General features: G+C 40.0%; 1 protein-coding gene across 1 annotated transcript; it reads right to left on the reverse strand.

Annotated features, from left to right (window-relative positions):
* Window positions 1-19551: 19551 nt before the first annotated feature.
* On the reverse strand, window positions 19552-26644 carry CRIPT (CXXC repeat containing interactor of PDZ3 domain). Its single transcript, XM_010204197.2, has 5 exons — window positions 26578-26644; window positions 26229-26294; window positions 25506-25560; window positions 24754-24857; window positions 19552-21787 (listed from the first exon to the last, which is right to left on the reverse strand). Exons 1-5 carry the CDS (start codon window positions 26591-26593, stop codon window positions 21723-21725), a joined length of 306 nt encoding a protein of 101 aa, XP_010202499.1. The 5' UTR covers window positions 26594-26644; the 3' UTR covers window positions 19552-21722.
* Between the last annotated feature and the right edge of the window lie 5 nt (window positions 26645-26649).

The raw sequence follows: 26649 nt of genomic DNA on the forward strand, positions 1-26649 counted from the left end.
GTGGACACACAGATGTCTATTTCTGACACTGACCTGATCTATTTAGTTCCAGTATAACATCATGGGAGAGACAAAGCGTTGGAATTCATCAGCATAGAAAGTCTTTTTCATATCCTGGCCTAGTATATTTGTATTTTGTAGCTGGAAAAAAATCCCAAACCATAATTATGTGAAAACAGTTAGGCAATGGTTCAGAGCAGCACTATTTTTGCTATGGCTGAAATCTTTGTAATGGCATTCTGTGCTCGGTGGTCTAGCGTTGGTCTACATTTTCAAACACTAGATGGTGCCAAGAGTCCATACATAGAGAAACGCTGACTAAAGGGAGTAAAAATTCTCCGTTTGTAGCTATACTAGTGTCCTTTGGTCTCTGTATAGTTCTGTGAATGAATTCAGAATCTACTGTTAAAATGTTTCATTATCTAGGAAGTGAGAAAAAAAAAAAGTGATGATAGTAACCCAAGTAAACTCACAAATCATTTAGTGCTGGAGTCTACAGAGAGGACAGCAATTCAGAAATGAAGTTTCAACACAGGGAGGTTACCAGCATGGGAAGGTCCAGATTCGTCTAGTCTAAAATCTTTTCTCTGACAATGACTGGTACAAAGCGCTTCAAAGAAACCTACAAAAGCCCTGTGGCAAGCAGATATTCAGATAACCCTGGTGTTGCCCTGGTACTTAACTCTTACAGCTTGGCTTAAGCTCTGGCATAACAAGCCAAACTTTGCAAAAAAAATGTTTCTAATTAACAAGTGTTTTTTCTTGCTTAAAAAAAGTTGACCTATTTATTTTATAACTTAACTATGATCACTGATTGCAAGATTAGCAAATGCAAACAGCTGCAAACTCTACCAGTGCCTATATGATAACGACAATGATAAAAATCCTTCACTTTTTCTAGACTTAGTGCTTTCTTGAATTAAAAAAATTCTTATTTGCTCATCTGATAGTCTTACTGGTCTTATCATATGATCAAACTCTAGGGAATGAGAAACAAATTACCATAACTTTAAATCGGAAATGCATAATATTTCGGGAAAAAATCTGTAGCCATTCTGCAGGCCAGGATCGCACTTTCCTGAGGCAGTTTGTATGAGACTATTATCTGTGAGACAATTCGCTTGACAGTTTGCAGGAAGACTATTATTAAATTACTAGCAAGAAAGGATGGAAAGAGAAGGAATATTTGACACTTTATAAGCATTTCTATTCTGATACTCTATTGTTTCAAGTTTTTGATACTGGTCTCTTTTCCCAGTCCAGATTTTCCTGTTTGCACATAGTTGGAGTTCCATGGGAAGAATTACTGTCTGTCAAGGATATGCAAGAGGGTGCTGTTATCTGAGTCTCAGTGGGAAGGCTCAGTCCACGTAGTTATTTTTCAGTACAAATGCTAGATCCTGGTCCTGCAATCAGAAAGATTATCATAAGGAACCTCACATAGATGTCAATATAGCTGGACAGACAGTCTATTTTCCAAGTGGAGAAATAAGTACTATTTCTTCAATCCTTGTGACCCAAGTCTTTAAGAAGGATCCTCTGATCAACTCTTGATGTAAAATTGTTCCCTGGAAACTGGGCTGTGGTGTCTACACAGTGCTGTCTCTATGTCTCCAGTGGCAATATCATACATGTAAACAAATGAAGTTAGTTTTAGATGACTGGTCTGCAAGACTACAGCTGCCTCTTATCAGTGGGTTTACAAGATTACAGAGTGAAGCCCAGTCTACAGGCAACAGAAATTATGTCACGGTGCCCACCATAAAGCAGACTGAGCAAACAGAAGGCATCATGTACATTGCTTGTACATCTTGCATTTACCAGGACTATGCTGACTCAACAAACATGTGTGCAGAAGATGTGGTGGGAGGGTGCATAGGAAAGAAACAGACTGAAGGGAAAATAACAGTATACCTATGCCTACCTGATGATGTTTAGAGATACAACAAATATTACAGGACTTGTGAAGAATGAGGATAGATCAATAATACAGAATAAACTGATTGAGATGGTCACCTGGACATAAGCAGAGATATAATAAAACATAAATTTATAATCTAGAATGAAAACACACAGATCATATTCAGACAATAGGTGAAAGCAGGGAGATCTGCCTTGTGAAGATGTGTCCTTGTAAAAGTTTAGGCAACAAGACAGGCAGATTGTCAGCTGAGCATTAAGTTTCTGATCTGATTCTGAAGCCAAGAACACTAATACAATGCATACCTATACTTATAAATTAAAAGTGAGGGGGCCTGTTCGACACTTGTGTGACTGGTCTCCATTAAATTCAGTGTTGAGATGCTGAGAAGGCACAGAGAAGACTCATAGTTGCCATTCTTCACATGCCCACTGGGCATACTGTGACACTCTCTTAGTATCCTAAGACAGGGTCATTTCAATCTCATTTTGACACAGTTTCTTTGCAAAGTTAGGTTAAATATTCTTAAATAAGGAGATAGTGAGAGGAATCTATTACCTACTTATTAGGTATCTAACGGAAATAAGGACTTTGTCTAAAAACCCTGTTCTGAGCACCTAATTGGTGTGACATCACCCTCAAAAATCCAGGGAAGTCGTGAGTGCACAGGAAAGTACTGCTGACACATGACTACAATTAACATGTCTGGGGACGAGTGCAAACTAGAGAGTAGTACTGCATTTTGTGGGCCAAATGCAGCCTTGTTGCCCAGATGTTGAGCAGTCCTGCCTTAAGCACTCCTCTGCAGACAGAGTCTCCTTTCCTAACACTGTAATTGTAGCTCATCTGCCAAAGGTTGATTAGTTTCAAAAGGCTTAGTTCAATTTCTAGGTGTCCTTACAAAACCATCTACCCAGTAACAACTCAAACCCAAAGTCAGGAACCTGCAAACTAAATGAGACTACTGCAGTGCTTAATAAGGAAAGCTTCCCCGGTAGCAAGCAAAACATCAAGTAAATGTTTTTTAATGTAACCTTTTTTTTACTGGAAACAAGATAAAAGGAAAGATAGTAACATACCCACTAGATAGGCCTGAACAGTATGTAATGCACAGGTCAAACATATCACTCCCAATATGAGGCTGCAAATAGATTCATCACAATTCTCCTTCAAAAGCTACCAGGAATGGCTGAGATGAACAGCTATTGCTCATAGGTCAAAGTTCAGGCTCAAAAGGGATTAACGGTGAGTGTATCTACGAGCAGTCTCTAAAGAGGGTGTTCATTCTCTAGACTTGGCAAAAAGCTTACAAAAATAAAGCCATTTTGTGGTACAGACCACCTCAACCTACGATACAAAATTATTATACAGCATTAAAATGGTTATGGGTGTCAGAACTGTGTTTCCCAACTTTATTTCCCAACTTAAAACTAAGCTTGTTACTGGATACAGATCATGCCAGAATTTTCACCTCCAGAAGTGTGAGTATTCACCTAGGAAACTGCTTATGCACCGAGTAAATAAAAGCTAAGCTCAGGTTACGGGATAATGAGGTATTGAATCAGACCACAGCTTATTTACCAATTCATAACAATTAACAAATTTCATTAGTTATCCATATCTGAATTTTTCACTTGGACAAAAAAAACCCAAAAAAAATCTTAGGATATACATGCTTCATAGTGAAGTTATAAGGTATAAGCTATTAAACTGTAAAGTGTCATGAGATCCTCAGCTAGAAGAGGTTAGAAACAAATAATATTTATTTGAAAGTACAGAAAATTATCTGAACAAAACCCAGAATGGAGTAAATTAATAGGAGGAAAATATACTGTGTTTCACTCTATTAGGATGGATGGCATTTTGCCTGGAATATGAGTCACAAAGTACATTATATTCTGAGTGTAACACATGGCTAGACAAGAAGGAAAGTAGAATAGTAATCTAGAAGATAAATTGCAGAAAGAAATAAGTAGGAATGCATTGAAATTATAGCAATATTGCATGAAAAACTAAGACTAAAAGCTAAATTGTATCTTATCACTTTGAAAGCCATTCAAGTTAAAAGGCACGAGGATTCTGCTGAGGGAATGAAACAGATCTCAAAGCCTGACATACAGTATGTGAGAGCATAGGACAAAGCATTCTTAATCTGGGAGACCTAGCTCTGGAAAGAATTTTCAGTAGAGGTTAAATGAATCACGGTATGAGCTCTCATGAGTCACTGCAAAACCTTCATTAACACTTGTAGATGTGAATAAATGGTTACAATCCTAACTGGAGCTCACAGATCTCCCACAGAACAACAAAGGATTAGCAGAAACAGCCTGGTATAATAGCTCTGAAGAAAGTGAAATGTGAGAGAAGCCAGAGGCTCAAAATTGAAACATCACTCATTGCTTCTTCAATTCATCCCAGAATTAGGGATGTGATTTCCATCTTCTCTGGTAACGTGTAGACATTTTCTTGGTACTTGGACATTTTGGCAAAATGACAGTAGCAATGCTGGCATCTATCCCCACACACAGCAATACTTCAGCTTGTGGTGGCAGCAGTTTCCATTTGCTCTTTTTTTGAGCACTAGGGTCACCTCACCTGCACTGGAACCATACGGTATTACTGTCATCATCACCAGTAACTCTGACCAAAAGTACGGACACCGGAAACACAAAAGCACGTCAGAACTGATGTGGGTATATTTGAGTGACAGTAAGACAAAGCAGACAAACTGTCAGTGCATAATTACTACATTTTATCTGTCCTGCTTGTCAAACGCAGTCCTATGCAGTGTCATTAACAGAATCCAGTCTTAGTAAATGTCATTTGTGTAGAGTATTCACAGGCTCTGATTTGACACATCTCTTACTGACATGGCACAAGTCATGCTTTGAGTCATTTTTAATTGAATGTGCTGATACAGACTGTAGCCAGAGTTGCAGAAATTACGTCCCCCGGACTTTGGGAAAAAATGTCTATTGCAGCAATAACCTGGGCAAAAGATGCACCTCGTATTTTTTACACATGATATAGCCTAAAAATATGTTTGATAATTTAAGTTTGATTTGCTGCTATATTTAAAGCTTCTCACTTATGCTCTCAGCAACAAAGCAATTCCCACACATGCGTTGATGAACACTGCTATGCACATGCCTGCTGAATTTTGCCTTGGCAATCTATGAAGCTTATTACCTAGGACCTCAATCTTGGCTATCAACTTTTAGATTCCATTCTCAGATTTTAAACTTAGGGCTAGGCTTTGATTTATCTGGCTTGATTCAACATCCAGTGAAGTCAATGGGAAGTTCCCATTGACCTAAAAGGAAGCTGATTGAGGCACTTTCATGTGCCTGATTTGATCTGACATTAAAGGTCTTTTCTTCCATTAGAGTAAGCCCACAGTTAACTGCAGGTTTCTTCATTAAGGCCTTTTTCAAGCATTGGAACATACGCCTGCATTTCCCATTTAGTAAATTTCTCTTTGCGTCTTTGGCCTGTACAGCTCACTCGTCACATTACAACCATAAATCCCTTTAGAGCATAATTTTCCACTCATAAGTCAGGTATTTTCTTTCCACAAAAAGCTCATCTCTATCCTTTAAAGTACAAATAGTGATGCTGTCTTGATGAAGGTCATGATGAGATGATAACCATCAGGGATGTTGATAGGTTCTCCCTTTACAAGCAACACTTATTGCCCTTCTTTTGTAAGTCAGTTATTCTTCATCTGTTTTACTATCTTTTTTTCAGAGTCTTGGATGCTGTGTTGAATAAAAGGAACTAAACTGGGAGACAGCAGCAGAGAGAATAAAGGAGGAAAAGCTGCTGTGAGTTCTGAATGCCCATCAAGGTAAACGGGAACAGCAAATACTCATCCATAAAGGCATATGTAAAACAGTAGCTTCTTAAAAGGCAGTCTGAGGAGCATAAAATGTGAAACTAGTTGCATCTGTGGTATAAAGCAGTCCAGATCCATTCACTCTGGATATCCGTCAAAAATGATAGAGTTACATTTATTACTGTAGCTAGACAGTTGAAAGCTGATAGCCTAGTAAGAAGTAAAGCTGCTGCTCTCCTTTAGGCATTCATAACTCCCACTAAAGTGAATGGCTGTATTGCTCACGAAAACACTGTGCAAGCTACATCAAGGAAGTATCTCTACCCAGACAGACAAACTTAATCCAGATTTTACGTTCACTGGCTTAATCTTGAGATCCTTCCACAGTTGAAACTCCTACTGCATTTATTTGTTAGAATGACATATAAACAAACCAAATTATATTTTTTCCTCTTGGTTTAGCCCTGGCTAGGTGCCAGGTACCCACCAATTAATGATATCACTCTTCCTCCTAAAACGAGATACGGGAGAGAGGTTTGTGAATCAAGATAAGGACAGGGAGATCGCTCAGCAATTAGTGTCATGGGCAAAACAGACTCAACTTGGGGAGAAAAGGGTTTGATTTATTAATGAACCATAAGAACAGCGAGAAGAGAAATAAAATTGAATCCTAAAACACCTCTCCCCACCCCTCCCTCTTCCCAGGACTCTCCTTCCTCCCCTGCCAGCAACGCAGGGGATGGGGGTTGCGGTCAGTTCATTACAGATGGACTTTGCTGCTGCTTCTTCTCAGGGGGAGGCCTCCTCACACTTCCCACTGCTACACTGTGGGGTCCCTCCCACAGGAGACAGTCCTCCATGAACTTCTCCAGCGTGGGTCCTTCCCCTGGGCTACAGCTCCTCATGAACTGCTCCAGCATGGGGCCTCCCATGGGGGCAGCTCCTCACACCCTGCCCCAACATGGGTCATCCACTGGGAGAACAGTCCTTCAGATACCGACTGCTCCAGCCTGAGTCCCTCACAGGACCACAAGTCCTGACAGCAAACCTGCTCCGGCATGGGCTCCTCTCTCTCCATGGGCTCCCAGGTCCTGCCAGGAACTTGCTCCAGGGTGAGCTTCCCACAGTCACAGCCTCCTTCAGGCATCCACCCACTCCAGCTCCACGGCCTGTGACTAGATCTCTGCTCCATGGACTGCAGGGGCACAGCTGCCTCACCATTGGCTGCACCACAGGTCACAGGGGAGTCTTTCTTCCAGGGCCTCAGCATCCCTCCTCCCCCTCCTTCTCCACTGACCTTGGTGTGTGCAGAGATGTTTTCACATTCTCATTCCTTGCTGCTGCTGCAGTTTAGCAACTGGGCAGCCACTTCTTCCCCTTCTCCAATATGTTATTCACAGAGGCGTTACCTCAGTCACTAATTGGGAAGGCCTGGGTCAGCTGTGGGTCCATCCTAGAACTGACTTGCCTTAGCCCTATCAGCTACAGGGGAAGCTTCTGGCAGCTCTCTGTTTAAAGAAGCCACCCCTATAGCCCCCCTGCTACCAAAAACCTGTCCTAGGCAAAACCACTGCACCTCTCCATTAAAATTTATTTTTCCTTCAGTCAGACTTTTTTCTATACACAGGCTGCTTAGCTAAAGCTTTCTCTGTTTATGGCCCCAGTAATAACTCCATTACGAATCTTTGTCAGCTTGAATCATTTAGAATATGCAAAAATTACCTGCCTGGTTTCTTCCCTCTCAAAAATACTGCTTGTCATCCAGACGTGCCTAAACCATGCATCAAACTAGACTGATTAATAATTTGAAACATTTTTAATTATGATTTAATTTGGCAAATGGAAGTTTATGACTTGAGCATTTTATCATTTTCTCCTCCTACATTTTTCTCAATTTGCCTAAAAACTAGATCATCATTGATTAGTAATCTAGTGTTCATTTGCAGCATAATGTAGCCTCTACGTTAAATTGGGCCTTATTTAACATGACATATTAAGATTTCTGATGTTTCTATTCTATGATGCTAGTAAAAGATGGTTGATATTTCTTAGAGTTGATTTCTTTTTGATTCCTGATTAGCGTTAAGCTACATTTAGGTGCAAATTGGAATTCAAATATAACACAAACATTCAGGGTATTAAAGTAGTGTTTTATTAGTTGAATAAAATCAGGTTAAATTCCTAGCTGTAGGAATAAAAAGGCTTGTCAAAACAGAATTTCCATTTAAAATATCACCTTATCTTCATGAATTGAATGCTCTTGGGCATTCCATCCTTTATTATGTAATTTTACGAGGTAAATTTAAATAAATTACAAGCTGATTTTATTCTGAAACTAGAGAAAACTGAGTTTCTCAGCTGTAAAGCACCTCTACACATACACTGTTTACCTCTACAACTACCATACTTTGTGTATGTGACTTATTGATGACCTTTTCAGAATTTCAGATGCAGTGTCCAATTTCCTGCTGGTATTAATAGGAAGACACGCAGGCTTGACAACCACAGCTCAGGAGCTCAATGTTTACAGTTTCTGATTTGCACTCATAGTGCTGTGACCAGGGCCAGTTCCATAGACTTGGCACAGTCTTCAGTCCTTTATTTAGATTTCACCTTTTGTTCTAGGGTCACTTCTACTAGTCCTTCAGCACTTTGTACTCTTTCTTTTTGCAGGTATGCATCAGATACGTAGAAAGACAGTGGTTGCACTATCCAGCTTGCACAACAGCTGGATGTATATAAACTACCAAATCTGTGGAATGCTAAAGTTAAGGTGCAAGTGCTGAGTCTCATTTTCAGAACTGAGACTGCATGGTGGTGAAACACTCAAAGGGACAGATTCACACCTAGGACTAAAGTTTTGACACAGTGGTAGTCCTCTGCTTCCTTTGAGCCATGAAAAAACTGGCAGATAGGTAGAAAGACCTCCAGAGAGCAGCTGCAGGGTACGTAGGTGAAACTTCATGTCCATCACAAATTCTGGGAATACCTTCCACTTCTCATAGGAGGGTCTTTTACAGAGAACAGGAATGGGGCAAATGATCATAGAATCATAGAATGGTAGGGTTGGGAGGGATCTTTAGAGATCATCTAGTCCAACCCCCCTGCAGAAGCAGGTCCACCTAGATCAGGCTGCATAGGAACATGTCCAGGCGGGTCTTGAAGACCTCCAAGGAAGGAGATTCCACAGCCTCCCTGGGCAGCCTGTGCCAGGGCTCCCTCACCCTCACAGTAAAATAGTTTTTTCTTATGTTTAAATGGAACTTTTTGTGTTCCAGCTTCATCCCATTACCCTTTGTCCCGTTGCTAGATACAATAGAAAAAAAAGGGATGCCCCAACCTCCTGACACCCACCATTTAGATATTTGTAAATGTTAATAAGATCTCCCCTCAGTCTCCTCTTCTCCAGACTAAACAGCCCCAGTTCCCGCAGCCTTTCCTCGTATGAACGCTGTTCTAATTCCCTGATCATCTTGCTGGCCCTGTGCTGGACTCTCTCCAGAAGTTCTCTGTCCTTCTTGAGCTGAGGAGCCCAGAACTGGACACAGGACTCCAGATGAGGCCTCACCAGGGCAGAAGAGAGGGGGAGGAGAACCCCCCTTGACCTGGTGGCCACACTCATGCACATCCCAGGATGCCATTGGCCTTCTTGGCCACAAGGGCACATTGCTGGCTCATGGTTAGTTTATTATCAACCAGGACTCCCAGGTCTCTGTCTTCATAGCTGCTCTCCAGCAGGTCAGTCCCCAGCCTGTGCATGGGGTTGTTCCTCCCCAGGTGCAGGACTCTGCACTTGCCCCTGCTGAACCTCATGAGGTTCCTCTCTGCCCAACTCTCAAGCCAGTCGAGATCCCGCTGAATGGCAGCACAGCCTTCTGGGGAATCAGCCAGTCCTCCCAGCTTGGTGTCATCAGCAAAACAGATCGATAGATTATCTATCCTTTGTTTATACCAGTAACAAACCATATGACAGTGATCTGAAAATAGTATTTTTTTAATAAGAAAATATATATATTTTTTTTAATTATTTTTTATTTATTTTTAATAAGAAAGTATTGTTTACAAATATGATTTTATTACAGTTTACATAGTTATTTGCAGCTTTTTCATGGCAGGACTATTTCATGCCATGGAAATGCTCTCTTTTCTGACCACATTCCCCAATCAGACTTCATGAAAGCTTGAACACAAAACACTTGCCATCATCTACAAGCAGAAAGAGATTGTCAGGAAGACGTCGTCTCTGAGAGGTACTTAATTGAGGAGTTGGCACCTCACCCTGAACTGAAATAGTCTCATGGGCATGCTGCAAATAGTTTCCTATTGCCCAGGCTTCTCAGTGGTGGGGAGAGTTGGCAGGAAGCTAAAGTCTGTATGAAGGATAGATTCTGTGATCTGTTTACTTAAGATCTAACCACCAAGCATACATATTTTACTGGCAGCCGCTGATGGCCCTGCTGGTCATCTCCTAGGTTTGCCAGATTATGTTCCTACTGTACACTGAACTGCAACAAACACACTTGTAAAATATGATCTCTGTTTTGGCTGACAGATGACTCACAGCAAAAAACACAGGTTTTCATATGCTGACCTTAGAATATTGCAACTACATTTACAAAATATATGGATTAAAATAAATGCTGGTGTAACTCTGGCCTGACCAAGACCATTCTGGAAGCGAGAAGCAAATGGGTTCAACCACATCTGAACCACAGAATGTGAGGCATGTACTTCACTGGCTTCTGCTAATAGGACTGGGGGTCCCTAACTCCTTCTTTGAATGCACCTCAGAACTGCCGTAGCAGTCACATCATCTAAACTGCAAGAGCAGTTGAGTATTAAAAAAAAAACCCCAAAATATTTTGAGAGATCTTCTCTACAAAGAAGAACATAGTAATGGTAATATTTTTAAATAGGCCTGGATGTTTACCCATTTTTTAGACACTGCATATGGTGGTGTACAACCATTTCTATTCACTAATTGTCAGGATTACACCTTTTTAAATACTCAGAGTTTTAGAGCTGCCAGTCCAGTATTGCACATTAGCACTTTATTTACTGGCTTTCCAAAGCATTAAAATAATGATTCTAGCACAAGAGCTCACTCAGTTACCTGATGTTAGAATTTGATGGCGCTTACCTGGAGCACAGTAGGACCCATCTTAATGTTACTTCACAAGTATCAGCAGTAACAGTAGAATTTGAAAGATCCTACTTTTCCTCTTCTAGTTAAGTGCAGCTTATGAAATAGATTGCTCTTACAAAGTCACTGAGGCTCTGAAACCTGCTGGGGTGTCCACACTTGTCAAAGTAAAATAATTGCGGGTGTTTAGTCACACTTCCTGCTATTAAAAAGGAACAGCTACACAGTCGCAGCATAACACTGTCATCACCCTTTTGGGAGACTTTAGGAGAGATTTTGGCCGGCTCCTGAAGCTGATTTTGCTAATGATCCAGATACCATGACCTTGGCCAATTGAGCTCCGCAAAAGAAACGTGTGTGTTCCCAAAACTTCATTGTTGGGCTGACTTATGTGCAATAGGATCTTCAGCCTTCAGATGGGCATTGCAGCTTTCCTGCACAAATCACCTGTTGGGGGCTGAAAGATGAGATCCTAAAAAAACAACAGGGCGAGAAGCTACGTAAACTGTGCTAAGGTCTGCATGATTACAGAGTGGTGGGTATCACATTTCCAAGATGAAGAAGAAAATGTCTTCAGTCAGACTTTCACCATGAACTCCATTTCAGACATAAAAGGCAGATCATTCTTATAGGAAAGAGGAATATACAGTGGGTGATATATGGGTTTTTGGATTAACTGATGTACATTTAAGTGCAGAGTCCTGCATTTGGGAAGGAACAACCTCATGCACCAGTACAGGTTGGGGACTGACCTGCTGGAGAGCACGTGCAGAGAGAGACCTGGGAGTGCTGGTTGATAATAAACTAACCATGAGCCAGCAAGTGCCCTCAATGGCCAAGAAGGCCAATGGCATTGTGGGATGCATCAGGAGGAGTGTGGCCAGCAGGTCGAAGGAGGTTCTAGTCCTCCTCTGCCCTGGTGAGGCCTCATCTGGAGTCCTGTGTCCAGTTCTGGGCTCCTCAGCTCAAGAGGGAGAGGGAACTTCTGGAGAGAGTCCAGCACAGGGCCAGCAAGATGATCAGGGGACTGGAACATCTTTCATATGAGGAAAGGCTGCGGGAACTGGGGCTGTTTAGTCTAGAAAAAAAGGAGACTGAGGGGAGATCTTATTAACATTTACAAATATCTAAAGGGTGGGTGTCAGGAGGTTGGGACATCCCTCTTTTCCATAGGAGATAGTAACAGGACAAGGGGTAATGGGATGAAGCTGGAACACAAAAAGTTCCACTTAAACATAAGAAAAAACTATTTCACTGTGAGGGTGAGGGAGCCCTGGCACAGGCTGCCCAGGGAGGTTGTGGAGTCTCCTTGAAGACTTGGAAGTCTTCAAGGCCTGCCTGGACGCATTCCTATGCGACCTGATCTATGTGGACCTGCTTCTGCAGGGGGGTTGGACTAAATGATCTCTAAAGATCCCTTCCAACCCCTACCTATTCTATGATTCTATGATTTAAATATTGACTACTGAATAACAGCAGTTTATTTCAAAGCTATTCTCAGAGGTTAAGAATAATACTCCTGTGAGCTTTCATCCAGACTTACAGTATTTTAGAATATTAAACCAAGGTTGATCATTTAACAAACCATATTGTGGACACCTATGCACAGTATTGCTTAGTGTTGACAAAGACTGGAAGTGTCACCAGTGTAATTATTGCAGTCTTGCAAGATCTGAAAAGCCAAGGAATAATTTTCTTATGCTTCTCATGAATTAAATGAAAACAGATTCTGAATCACAGTTTGATGGCACTAGCAAGAAAAACAATTGCCAGACACTGATTACCATATGTGGTATGTTTGTGTTATGTTTGGAGAATCTGTACAAGAGAAATAGCTATTTCACAGCTTTGTTCTCACTTCTCGTTAGCACCTTGTAGTTTTCTAAAATTCTTGATAAAGGATGAAAGTATTTAATTCATAGCTACCCAACATAAACTAGACAAGGTATTCTCTCACAGTGTGCGGGATAATGCCACTGTAGCATTTTACTAGCCAGAATCTGAAATGACCTACTCATCCCCACACAAGAAATCAGAACCAAACAAACTCATCCCAACTACTAATGAAGATTAGAGAAGACAAACTTAACTACATGTCCCCAAGGACACTCAGGCTTTATCCAGATTTCAATAAGAGATGGATGACCACACACCGTTGAGGATCCAGACCTCTAATCTTTGCTTTGGAGGATTCCGCCCATTTCAAAGGATCCTATGGATTACTTTACAAAAGATGCTTTGATGAAAACCAAACAGGTCTCCCCTGCTAACATTCCACCTATGAATAGCCAGAAGATACAAGATTGATGTAATCTACTTCTAAACTGTTCTCTATCCTGTCTGGCAGAATTAGTGTGCAAGCTAAAATTCCCAGCTGGCATGGCAAGACAAGTGCTTCAGAAACTGATGCCTACTAAGCTGCCCTTTGGAAGTCATAGCCCCCTGGAAAAACAGCACGGCAATTCTGTGCCCATTTCTAGGAGAAATTTTAACTGGACTATAGTGAAATGTGGCCAAGTGTGTAAGCCACTCCTCTCCAGAACTTCCCCTTTCCTCTGCACAAGTGCTTCTATGTCCTGAATTTAGGACTCTCAAACACATAGAAATGTTATAGGGCTTTCTGCAGGATTCAAAGAAGAGGACAAAGCTGTCTTTGTTTAATGCTCAAAAAAGATTTTTAATCCTTTTCCTTAACCTAAAGCAACTTCCCAGGACTGATCAGAAAAGGGTTGAATGATATATTGTATCATGCAAGGATATACCGTGCAATGTATATATTACAGTAAGTACTGCACTATCAGCCTGTTTTGATATACACAAAATGCTCAATCATCAGTTAATAAATTGCCTTATTCCTCCTGTGAAGATCATTTATTTATCACTAGCTGGAAATCCCAGCTCAGAAGTCCTGTTTGCCAATTTTTGGAGGTAATACAGAGAAAACAAGGTAACATGATACTGATTCTTAAGATCCCTGGGATCAGTCTTTCTGGGTCCTTATGCACAGGGAAAAGATCAGCTGCTGTTGTATTGCTATTCACCTGCCACTGGCAATCTGAATTTTTATTAAAGCTTTGCTAGATATAAACTTACAATAACAGTAAATCAGAACAAGTGGCATTTTTTATACACCATCACAAACGTGCTACCTTTTGTGCCTTATCACACAGCTTAACACAAGCATCCATTCTCAATGAAGCTAATTTAATGGGAATTAGGTTCCTAACCACCTTTAAATATTTGCCCCTCTGAACCAAACTAGGAGTAATACTTGGAGACAAGTTACTATTCTAAGTCAAGAGGAGTGGCAAAATCTGACTATTAACCTGAATTTTAACCAAAAGTGTATCTTGGTGTTTTTCCTATTAGATTATTGATTTAGGGCCTGCTCTTTCTTCAGCATTCTTAGATATCCCAATTTTATAAATAAAACATTTTGCACATATAAATGTACTCCAAGGTACAGTTGTGTGTTCCTCAATCCTGTTGTCCTGTCTTCTTGAAAAAATGTTGTTCTACAACAATCTTTGGCAGAATTGGGATAATAGATCATAACATAGGTGTCCAAATAAGTTAAATTGGTAGTTTTATGTATGAAACGTTCAATAAATGTGTATTTCCTCCCTAACTTCAATCAACTATGTGAGAAAGTGCTCACACAAATAAAACAGCTGTATAAGCCAAAGTATTAAATATTGGTGGTGAAACTTATGCGCACACACACGTACACACACACCCACCCCCCGTCATGGACAACTGTTTGAATGGATCTTGAGGGGGGAAAAAGAATCCCATACAGAAACTAGGCTCTATTTGTTATCCAAATTAACCTTTGTTTAAGGAATTCTTGTCAAACTCTTGTCTTAGCCCTGGTAATACATGTATCAAAAGCACTACATGCACAAGAGACACACAGAGACATACCATCTCCTAGAAATCTATATTTGTTCCATTGTTTTAAAATGAGTTCCAGTGTCAATCTGACACCCAGTTTCCTCAGCAGCCTTCAAGAAATCAGCTGAACCGTTCCTTTTTATCTACCTTGTGTGGCATTGTGAGGAAAAACTAATGCTTACTGAGTGCTCAATGACAGAAGCATGCACTTGTGCTCCACATACTTTTACTGTTGCTAGTACTACCATTTCTTCTCTCAATCTAACAACTGGTTTTTTTCATTAGAAATATAAAGGCAGAGCATATGGCACTTTATGGTACAGTAGTCTTTACAGGATTGCAATTCACAGCTAGTATGTGACAGGTACACGTGTCAAAAATCTGGGTAACCTATATAAGTCTCCTCCAAACAATCTCCATGACCTTGCCATATATAGTTTTGTACTGCAAAGGATCTGATATTTTTAATTATTTGCTTAAATAAACTTAACCTTTAAAAAGATTCTCCCTGGCACCCAGCTGTTTCTGAAAAAAAAACCCAATCCAAACAAAACCCCACAACTAACCAACCCCAATCTTCAGAACTTTTATAGAACAAAAATGCATGGAGATTACAAGCCAGTTTATATCCCTACTATTTGCACGGTCATTTGTTTAAAAGTATTTGCCTTAGCTAAATTTAAAAAGTTTTCTCTTTTATGATGAATGTATGTGACAGTCTTTATAAACAGTGGGGTTTTTCTTCATGTACCATGCTTGGTTGTCTGTTTTTTCCCTCAGTGCAACTATTAATCCTGCACTTATTCCACAGTAACATGTGCTTGTGTACCAGCCAGGTGCAGAGAGGTAGTTATAATAGGAAATCTGGATCAAAACCAAAAGAAGGAATGGGGGTATTATCAGCAGCATCTTCAGAAATCAATGGCTTTTGCTGTTTCCTACAGAGTTGTCCTAGAAGTTTCAAAGACTTGCTCATACAGTTCACTATTTGTAATGTTTTAAAATCTGCAACAAATATTAAATTTGAACATTTTGACTCCTCTAATATCTGAATTCTGCTGCCCTTGCTAGCAGACATATTTTTCTTCTTACCTGCTGCCAGGGCAGGCACACTGAGCCTCTCTGTCCGAAATCTCCACAACAGCATTACAGGATGCCACATGGAGCAAGTGCGTGATGCCCCCTTCTTCCTCTTCAGCACAGTGCTACCAAATCTACACAAATCCCTATTGATGTACTTACCTGTCCACTACTCCTAACTTAGACTAGCAGCAATTAATGTTACTAAGATCTCATTCCAAGTTAGAATCTATTTTATGCTTAGAGCAATGAACCTCATTCACTGCTTCAGTCTCTCTGCAAATTCAGGCTGACACCACTGCATATAGAAAATATACCTGACCTTTTCAAGATTCCCGTGAAGCCCTAGTAAGCAGAAATACCTCAAAACAAAGCAAACAAATCTGAAAATCAATAGAATAATTCTTTCCTTACATCACTTTTGCTTACTTCCCACCTTTTAGGAAACAGTGACTTCAGAAGCCATAAAAGGAAGCTATTCATCACTGAAATGTCATGTAATCAATGTTTCAAAAACCTTCCCTAGAAAGACAGAGATTTCAGACGGCAAAGTCTTTGCTTAATCCAATTATCATTTAAATATTTGAATGATGATAATTGGACAGGGCTAGACGTCAACTCCCTGAGCACACATAGTCACAGCTGCAGTGATGTGTTTACCCAACAGTAGTAAACATACCAGGACAGTAAATGACCATGACACAATCTGGGAACTGTATAAACGTAAAACCTTTACCTTCTATAACAGCACAAGAAGCAACAGAAAATTAACAGCAAGGAATGCTTCCCTGAAGGCTGGACCAATAATATGTTTAAGGTGCCTGTGATGAGACCCATATACAGATGAACATGGTAACTGTGAGTTTTGTGTGTTTGCATGTGATCTGAAACAGTTAACCACACTGATATTTAACCATCATAACCACAATGAGGCAGGAAAAAAGAAAAACCTGAACATTCATTTTCCCAATACCCCTTGGCAGGTGAGCATCTTTAAGTCCATTTGCTACAAGTGCTCATGCTTAATGAATCATCAACATTGCTAACTTCAAACTGCCTATTTCAGTGCAAAGAGCGAAAGGAATAGTTTCTAGAGGTTTGCTACTAGAAAGCTAATCTGGAATGTCTGCTTAATGAGGTAGTTATTTGGCCATTAATTCAATGGTGCCTGAAAAGCCTTGATATTAATCGCAAATGAATGGCAGCAAAGCAAAAAAAATATGTCAGAAGTGTCTTTGTGAGCCATATAAGAAAGTAATCTTTACCAGCAATACTCAGATGGAGAATACTCCACTCAGCTCTTTCAGTTTCTTGGCAAGATTTCAAACAAATCCTTCCAGGTGCCTTCAACGCATCTTCAGACATAAAGAACACGTGTACACCTCATGCAAGTTCTGCCAAGTGAACTATGGCACCCACCCATAAAAGCTGATGAAAAATCAGTTTCTGATGAATTTCAGATGATAATTTCTTGCATAAAACCACAGGTCTGAAAGTTCAAAACTAATTGGTCTTCACAGAAGGCACATTTATAGTCCTTGCTAAAAGAAACATTTGGCTCTGTTATTTGTAAAGGCTGTCATCATGCCTTATCAGATTGTCCAACCAGATCTGCTGATTGGGAAAGCAAAAGTAATTTTGCTTAATAGCAAACCTCAGCTGTGATACAGCAACATGTTCATCCTATCATCACATTCAGGATGAGTTTTGCTGTCACCAGTATCCCATTTTGCACCCAGGCACTTTTTTATTTTTCCTCCTCAAAACCAGTCATCTGGGAAGATACTGTAAGCAAGAGACACCTGCAGGATCTCACGCTGACGCAGTGATTACTGAGCATAGCAACCAGTGGGTCAGCGACAGGGCAGCAACATCCTGAAACACACTCCTGGATACTCCAGGATATAAAGCAACTGACAGAAAGTGGCCCACCTTTAGGCCATATATACTTATAGGAGATCACGAAGCCCAGTTTCTATCCACAGAAAAAAAATAACTCTAAGGTTTTTTTTAAAAGACTTTATTAGACCCAGAATCTTTTACTTAGTGTAGAGGCCCTAACACAAAGTTTTGTAATAAGATTTAAGGAACCACAGCTCCTGCTCTTGGCTTGCTGTCTTTCAGTGAATAATGCATCTCTTATGCTGGAGATTCCTTCTGCATCTGGGAAACTCACAGCTTTGTATTAAAGAAAAAAATACACAAATATTGTGTTGTGGAGTTTCCTTCCTTGGAGGTCTTCAAGACCCACCTGGACATGTTCTTATGCGACCTGATCTAGGTGAACCTGCTTCTGCAGGGGGGTTAGAATAGATGATTTCTAAAGGTCCCTTCCAACCCCTACCATTCTATGATTGTTCATTGCCCTCCTTTCTGCTTAATCTAATCTGCTTGTCTTTAATTTTGGCACATACCTCTTATGTTCACTGATAATACAAAGGCACCAGTCATTCTTGCCCAGAATTAATGATGGTGAGATTGGCGGAGAGTCTCTGGCTAGAGCGATGCTCAGCTAGTCCAGAACTGGAGTATTTATGCAACCTGAGGCACTGTGGAGAGATGGGCTGATGAAAAGAGTGATACCAGAACAAGTCTGTAGGTGCAACAGACTTAACATCTGAAATCTGTGTATCTCTTATTTTGACGAATATACGATTTTGGTGCAAATCTGGGCCATTCTCAAGAAAAACTGAATGTCAGTGATAACCCTGTATACAAAAGAAAGTCTTTCTTGCTATCCTACTGAAAAGGAATGAATAGAATAAATCTAAGAGGGGAAAAAAAACCTGTCACATTTCTACAAGCAAAGAATTAAAATAGTCTTCATGCCTTGCAACAGTATTGCCAAATTACTATCTTGGATGGTCCTTTCTCCAGTTTTTGCAGCATAAAGAACAGCATTAAGAACAAAACAAAACTAGATGATCTTTAGATCCAACCCCTACCACTCTGTGGTTCTGTGAAAACAAAACTACACAAGGAAGAATGTGAGAACACCCTGACACAACGAGAATCCTTCAACGTTTCCCGTTTGACTTTCATCTGACTGTGTGCTACAGGCACAGTAACATTTTTATAGCTAATCCGTTCTTTTCTCTCAATAATCTGCTTCAAAATGTTGCTTATACTTGGCTCAATAATAGGTCTGGCCAATGAACATGTAGAAACAGCACGGACAGTACAGGAATTCAGCAGTACTGAGGAAAATCCTAATCCTACTAAATTTGGCAGTACAAATCTCTTACGTAACTTGTGATTTAGAGGACAGTCTGATCATCTGGGAACATTAATGTGTTCTTCTCAGTACATTAAACAAAACTGGCAACTTTCTGCTAGAGATTTTCTTTTGTTTATCACTGCATAATGTCTCAGAAAAGGTGTCTCACGCTACCAAGACATTTTTAGTATCAACCAAATGCTTTTACGTGACTAAGTTATACTGAAGGTGTGTATAAGTTTAAAGACTAATTTTAAGTCCTTCTTTGTGAAGACTGCCTTGAACCACGGTGCCTCTCAGAGGTGCAGGACAGAGCTTGTCATCTAAACTTAAAGCAATGGCTCTCCACAACAACGCTTGGAACATGGGCTTTTCTGAAAGTCCAGTTATATCAACAAACTTTACAGATCTCAGGAACTGAACCTCTCATGAGGCTAAGAAAGTTTGAGAGCTACGGCATGTACAAACCACTAGAACATCAAACCACTGTTTGTATCAACTATTAAAAAACACCCTAAACAAAAACAAACCTGTCATCCTTTTCCCACAAAAATAACATTCTAATACACAAAAGCAGTTACCCAGTAATAGGATACAGGTGCATAAAAGCTCTATTCATAAAGTAATTATGAACACAGGATCATATTGATCTAAGAACAATGGCGATTTAAGTAATTACAAAATGAGGTAATAGTTCATTCAGTGCCAATATTTACAGAATGCAATAAAGACTGAATTCAAAACCATGTATTCAAAAATTACAAACTAATGCTTTTGAAATAGACATAGTATCAAGTTTTAGGAAGACAAGAAAAGAAGTTTTATTCACAGAATAGCAAAGATCAACCTTAAAGAACACATCCATAAAGGTGAAGAGTTCAGAGAGTATCAGACAATCTGCCACTTGAAATCACCACACACTCTGCTGAAAACACTTGGTACAAAACCTGATGCCAGTTATAGACATTTTCTTTTATCCATACAAAGGATGTGCCATACAGATGTACACTAATAACATAATTCCTTGATGTGATTGGAAACAAGTGGCCACCTCTCTGTGGAAATAACTTTGTAGGTTGCCAGCTATCACTACCTAGCTAATCCACATATCTCCATTCAATTGTTATGGTAGGTGAAGTTTTTAAAATGAAAAGCAGCAGCATTCCTTTCTTCTTTTTCGGAACCCAGCTCATTCCACTAACCTGATAAAGCTTCTAGTACATATAAACTGCTGAAATGAGTGATCATTTTAGCAACTGCCAGATGTCAACACATTTGGAACAAGAACCTTTGGTAACAAACGCTCAAAACTGGATAGTTAAGGGTGATGGGAAATGTTAGACAACCCCCTTTACAGAGCTACTTACAGCACAACCCCAGCATAGCAGGAGCTAAGAGTAAAGAGACTAACTGTATTCCCAGTATTTTTTATTTTCTCCCACTAACACATAGTAAGAACAGTCTCCATTAGTCAAGCAGTTGTTTCAGTAATAGATATGAGAAGAAAAGGAAACCTAAAACATGGTATCTATTCATATTCATTCCCATTTATAGTTTTTCTGTTACAGTTGAAAGTTGCTCAAGTGTAAGATATTGCCAAGAGGAGATTGATGGGAGAAGTAAACACTTAAATAAGTCTTGTTAATCTCCTTTGTGAATTACGGTATTATTTTTCCTTTAAAATGTATGCAGAGTGAACACTTACTACTCTCCATAACAGAAATTGCTTTCTGACCAAAGAAATGCAGAGCCACACTCAGCCTCTCCTGTTTCGAGAGGCTTACTTCTTGTATCCAGTCAATGCTGAGAAAGAAGAGAAGGCAGACTGTTTTATCTTTCAATTTTGACATGTATATAAAAGCAATTACATCACAGAACTCAATTACCAAGTTCCAACCAAGTATTTAAAAGCCAGACTAATTTAGAAAAGGACAAGACTAGACCTGGCATTAGAAACTCATGCTGAAGACTTCATCGCCTTGTGCCCCAGATGCTGTATGTAAAGCCTCCTTAGAGGCAGTCTTACTGCCGAAACAAGAACTGGCAAACCAACACACTAGATTTCAGTAGTTTAACAGTTCATGACTTAACCAACCCCACTGTAAGGTGGAAACAGAATTTGACAGGTCAATGCATTAAAACCTGAAGAGTGATACTTAGTAAGGACAACATAATAGTTTAGGGAGAGTACAAATACTTATAAGCAAATAACTAAGCAAAGATTTTATTTTAATGAGGTGACACAAGCTCATTTTATACATCTATAAAATATTACCATCAGACAAGCAGAAGACTCAAGATATCACAAAAGAATAAAAGTGTTAATCTCAAAGATCTGTGTTACGATGGTAACATAGTTCCAATCTGTCCACTGGGATCTTCTCATTTACTTTGAACTGTATCAGTTGCTGAAAATCATTACCTGTAAATATCAGTTAACACAGTGCTAAATTAAAAAAAAAAAAACAATTATTATGTACATTTCAGGCAAAGGCATCAGGCTGTCTTTGCCTCTCATCTCACTCCCAGCATATGTACTATGTTCCAGAGAGTAATATTCACAATGACTTTAGAGAAAAGTTACTGTACAAAGCCACAAAGCTGAAGTTCTTAAGAAGACTAGTCAATATAATTAGACAGAAGTTTGCTTGTAGTTCTTTGTATCCAAGACCTTCTTGCCACACATTGAGCAGATGCCTATAAGCACACAAAAGGTGTGTAAATTATTTCAGTCATTAAAGTTTTTCTTCAAAAATACAGTTGTTATGTTTTGGTAAAGACAACTTTCAAAAAATTCTTTAAATGAGCTCTCACTGACTGTCTGTGCCTTTTCTCACCAGCTATTGCAAATTCAGAAGTAATAACACAACTTTTAACACAAATTAGTTTGCAGAATATTTTTTTGATACTATCACTTAGAAAAAGAAAGAACCCAAACTCTATTTTGAGAACATTATGATTCACAACACCAAGCTAAGCCTCTGTAATTTGCTGGAATACTGGAAGAGAGCCAGGAAAGGTTCTTATCTGGCAAACAGGTAAAAACAATACATTATTAAACTTTGTAAGTCTTGTTGACAAAATAAAGCTTGAGATGGACAGAAAATAGTTAGGCTAAGAAAATACAGTCACCAACAAACGGACTGCTAAACAGAAGATTAAGAGGGAGGGAGCTTCAGACAATTAAGCAAGTTGAGAATAATAGAGTTTCAGAGAATGAAGCCATTTAAAAAGCAGCAGAAGTGAGAAACAACAGACACCAAGAACACTTGAGAGTTGAAGATGACCACTGACATCCCAGAGGACTTTGACCTGAATCTAAAGAGGGGCAAGTCAGATGACCAGAGCACTAGTCAGAGGCTAGTGAGGGCAGAGGGGCGGGTTGTCTCAAAGATTCCCTCTTCTAAAGCAGAAAGGTGCTACATCTTCTATCTGATTGGGCCCCATCTCCTTTTACAAGACCATTCATCAGCAGACAAAAAAAAAAAATAGTCCAGTGGCAACTACTTTTGACAAGTCTCTCCAAATCCTGTGCTTTCACATATTGACATCGTGTGACCAGACACTGAGCTATGAGTCCATTAGGAAAGGGAATGGCAAGGATCATGTCATATGATTAAACTGGGAGACCAAAATCCATCTCACAAGCTGTACACTTCAGGTCTAAATTGAGGAGTAATTAACTTTGGATTGTCTCTTGATTTCAGAGAGTTGAGGCAACAGCTAAGCACTAAGCCTCATGACTGTGTTTTCTCAAGAAACACGCCAGAATGTCTTTGATGGTCAGAACTACAACCTAAAGCGCCAAAGAGTTCTTAATTTTATGCAGAAATCAGATTCAACCTAGAAAAATACACAGGCAGACAAAATCCTGAAGCTCACCCAAACCAGACAGAAGTTTAAGAAGGAGAACAAGGTTCTACCATATGGCATTCAGGCAGCCATCTGGTGAGCATCTATCAACTAGAAAAGGCAACCCTCCTACAGCAGGCTGCTAAACCACTGACTCACTGACACAGTGCACATTTATAGAACAATTAAAAGTCATTTCATAAACAAAACTTGCTACTGGTTAGCTGTAGCTCTACATCTAAGAGTTGGTTCACCCCATGTTTGTGTGTTATGTGGATTCCTCAGTATTAACAATGTAACTGAGTTTGTGTTGGGTTTTTTTTCACATTGCAAAGTTTGAGCCCTTTTGCTTACCTACTCACAATCACATGACCTGTAACTTCTATAGCCTTAAGGCTCTCCATCAAATCTGCTTGAAACTGGGTTCTCACCTTTAGGAATTTTTCAACAGCTTTTAACCATACTGGTCACTTATTATGATTATGAGATAAAAAGCTGCCAGGCATAAGCATAATTTCATTGCAGTCATTCACACATAACTCATAAGTACATAAAAATTTTGTGTGTTATGTACTGTCCAATGCCAGATCTCCGTTTCTAGGGACAATTTTTATATTCATTTTTCAGCTGACCAGAATACATGAAGCACATTCCCCTCAAGTGAGGTTCTTCTCGGCCTCTCCTCTGCCCTGGTGAGGCCTCATCTGGAGTACTGTGTCCTCAGCTCAAGAGGGACAGAACATCTGGAGAGAGTCCAGTGCAGGGCCACCAAGATGATCAGGGGACTAGAACATCTTTCATATGAGGAAAGGCTGCGGGAACTGGGGCTGTTTAGTCTGGAGGAGACTGAGGGGAGATCTTATTAACATTTATAAATATCTAAAAGGTGGGTGTCTGGAGGCTGGGACATCCTTTTTTTCTGTAGTCGCTAGCAACAGGACAAGGGGTAATGGGATGAAGCTGGAATACCAGAAGTTTAACTTAAGAAAAAACTATTTCACTGTTCAGGTGAGGGAGCCCTGGCACAGGCTGCCCAGAGGGGTTGTGCAGGCTCCTTCCTTGGAGGTCTTCAAGACCCGCCTGGACATGTTACTATGCGACCTGATCTAGGTGAACCTGTTTCTGGAGGGAGATTGGACTAGACAATCTCTAAAGGTCCCTTTCAACCCCCACCATTCTATGATTCTATGATTTAGCTAATACAAAGAGAGGAGAGGGGAAATGGGAGTAGAAAAGGGACTGAAACAAGTAATTGAGTTGTGTAAGAATCTAATAAAACTAAGAAAGATTCAACTTGCTAAGTGACAGTTTTCTATGCAATTGCTAAGATGAAGCTTACAGTTATTCTTCCAGTTTTACTGCTTTACATATCACATTCTGAAAGATGAGTCATACAATGACTTGGGTTGGAAAGGATCTCCAGCAGTCTCTAGTCCTGCCCCAGCCCCACTAAAAACACAACCTGCATGAGGGTGGTTCACATCAAGCTCTGAACAACTCCCATAGAGATTCCTCAATCTCTGTTGGCCTTTTTTATTACAATACTTGACCACTTGTACAGTTAAAATTGCTTTTTCTGTATGCAATCAGAATTTTTCACACTCCAGTCTGTGTGCACTGTCTCTTATCCTATTGCTGTGCTGCCCAGAAGAGTCTGACCCCACCCTTCCCATGCCTTCCTATCAGTATTTGAAGACAGCAATTAATTCTCATCTTAGCCTTCTCTTTGTAAGGGAAAACAAATTAAATAGTTCTACTTGCTCTCTAACTTCAAACCAAACTGGAATAATACGGTACTCAGGGAAACTCACCTTTTTTGTAGGCACATCCTTGACAATAGTGAGACCCTGGCTGATGGACAGAACTCTTACAAATCCGACATATTGCAAATTTGTTCTTTCCATAAGGATCAAACCTGGGAAAAACAAAAACTGTTTTATTTATACATCACGAAACAATGTATTTCCTCTGCCTAACTCTAAAAAGTATAAGCCAGAGAACACAGATGGAAACTCTGATAGAACATGTAATTTAGAAAAAGGACATACCAGGATTATTTCTAAAAGGCTGCATAAAGTCTGCAGAAAAGCTCCCACTTTCCCATAGAGATTTATTGCATTACTGACAAAAACTTGACAAAAGCAGAACTAAAATGTGTCTTTTTATTAAGATACTAGACTACATTGAACTTTCCAGCAGCACTCTCCTAGGCTGTATAAGAGAACATCCTCCAGACATTAAGGAAACGCTCAAGAGATTGTACTGGCAATCTTAGCACAGAAAATAAACCTTCTCAGTTCCTCTCCTGACAAAAGCATCAGACTCTAGCATTTTCAATAAGAACTGAAGTAGAAGAGCTGCCCACACTTCATGAGTCATTAGAAAGCACCCATGAAATATGCATGAACATATGTTTACCAAGTAATCAAATGTCATAAAGGCCATAATTTCTTTTTAAGTGGTTTTTTTGGACAGGTTTCGTGCAGTTGCCGAGATATTAAAAAATCAAGCCTCAGCTAAAACAAGCCAATTTTTTTAGCCAAAATCAATGTTAAATACTAACCTTGCCTTCTTTGAGGTCAATGCCTTGTTTTCATTTAACTTGCGGCCACCACTTTCTACAAAGACAATAAAACAATAAACCAGTAAATTTCCCTGTTCCAAGCATACTTAAAAAATACAACTTAACTTATAGCTTTTACACAAGGGCAAATAAAGCCACTAATATAGATAAAATGTATAGCACATAATTAAAGCACAGGACAGTGCTCTGTTTGCATATTGTCGTTTCATATAACGAGAAAAATAAATAGAGAAGCTCAATACTGAGGAGCTCAGGGTAAATGAATTCCTAATGCTTTAAATTAACATGGGAGTGAAACTACAGGAGTTAATATTTAACTTGATTAACTATTTCGTATTTTAACCTTAAGGTTATAAGACATCTCAGGTGCCTAATTAGCTTTAATATAATCGAATCATAGAATGGTAGGTGTTGGAAAGGGCCTCTAGAGATCATCTAGTCCAACCTCCCTGCTAAAGACGGGTCCATCTCAATCAAGTCACACAGGAATGTGTCTAGCTGGGTTTTGAAAACCTCCAGAGAAGGAGATTCCACATCCTCCTTAGGCAGCCTGTGCCAGGGCTCCCTCATCCTCATTGGAAATAAGTTTTTTTCCTTGTGTTTAAGTGGAGCTTTTTGTGTCCAAGCTTTTGTTCATTACCCCCAGTCCTGTCGCTAGACACTGAAATACAAGTGTCCCCAATTAAAGGTCCCCAACGTTACCTGTAGTGTTTCTTGCGCCATCTTTCCACGTATCAGGAGTGATTACAGTACCGAGCTTCTTCTCACCTACGTAAGTAAACATTACAGAAGACAAAAACTAAAACTATTCTGCCTTAATACTCACACCAGGCGCTGCCTCCGGGAAAGCTGACAGCTCATACAACAGACATTCCCGGAACCGCCGCCTACAGCCCACCCTATACAGCCCAGGGCCGGCAGCTGCTTCTCTGCTCTGCTCAGGGAATGCCCGGGACCTCCGAGGGCATGGCAAGGCCCGGCAGGGAGGTAAAGTGAGATGTGGTCAGAGCAGAGCTTCCCCGACCCACCCCGGCGAACAACCCCAACTCACACTTCTCGCAGACCATGGCGGCTCCGACCACAACAAACGTCCTTTTCCGGCACCGCCCCGGAGCTGACGTGC

Source organism: Colius striatus, chromosome 2 (genome assembly GCF_028858725.1).
Source record: "Colius striatus isolate bColStr4 chromosome 2, bColStr4.1.hap1, whole genome shotgun sequence".
NCBI lineage: Eukaryota > Metazoa > Chordata > Aves > Coliiformes > Coliidae > Colius > Colius striatus.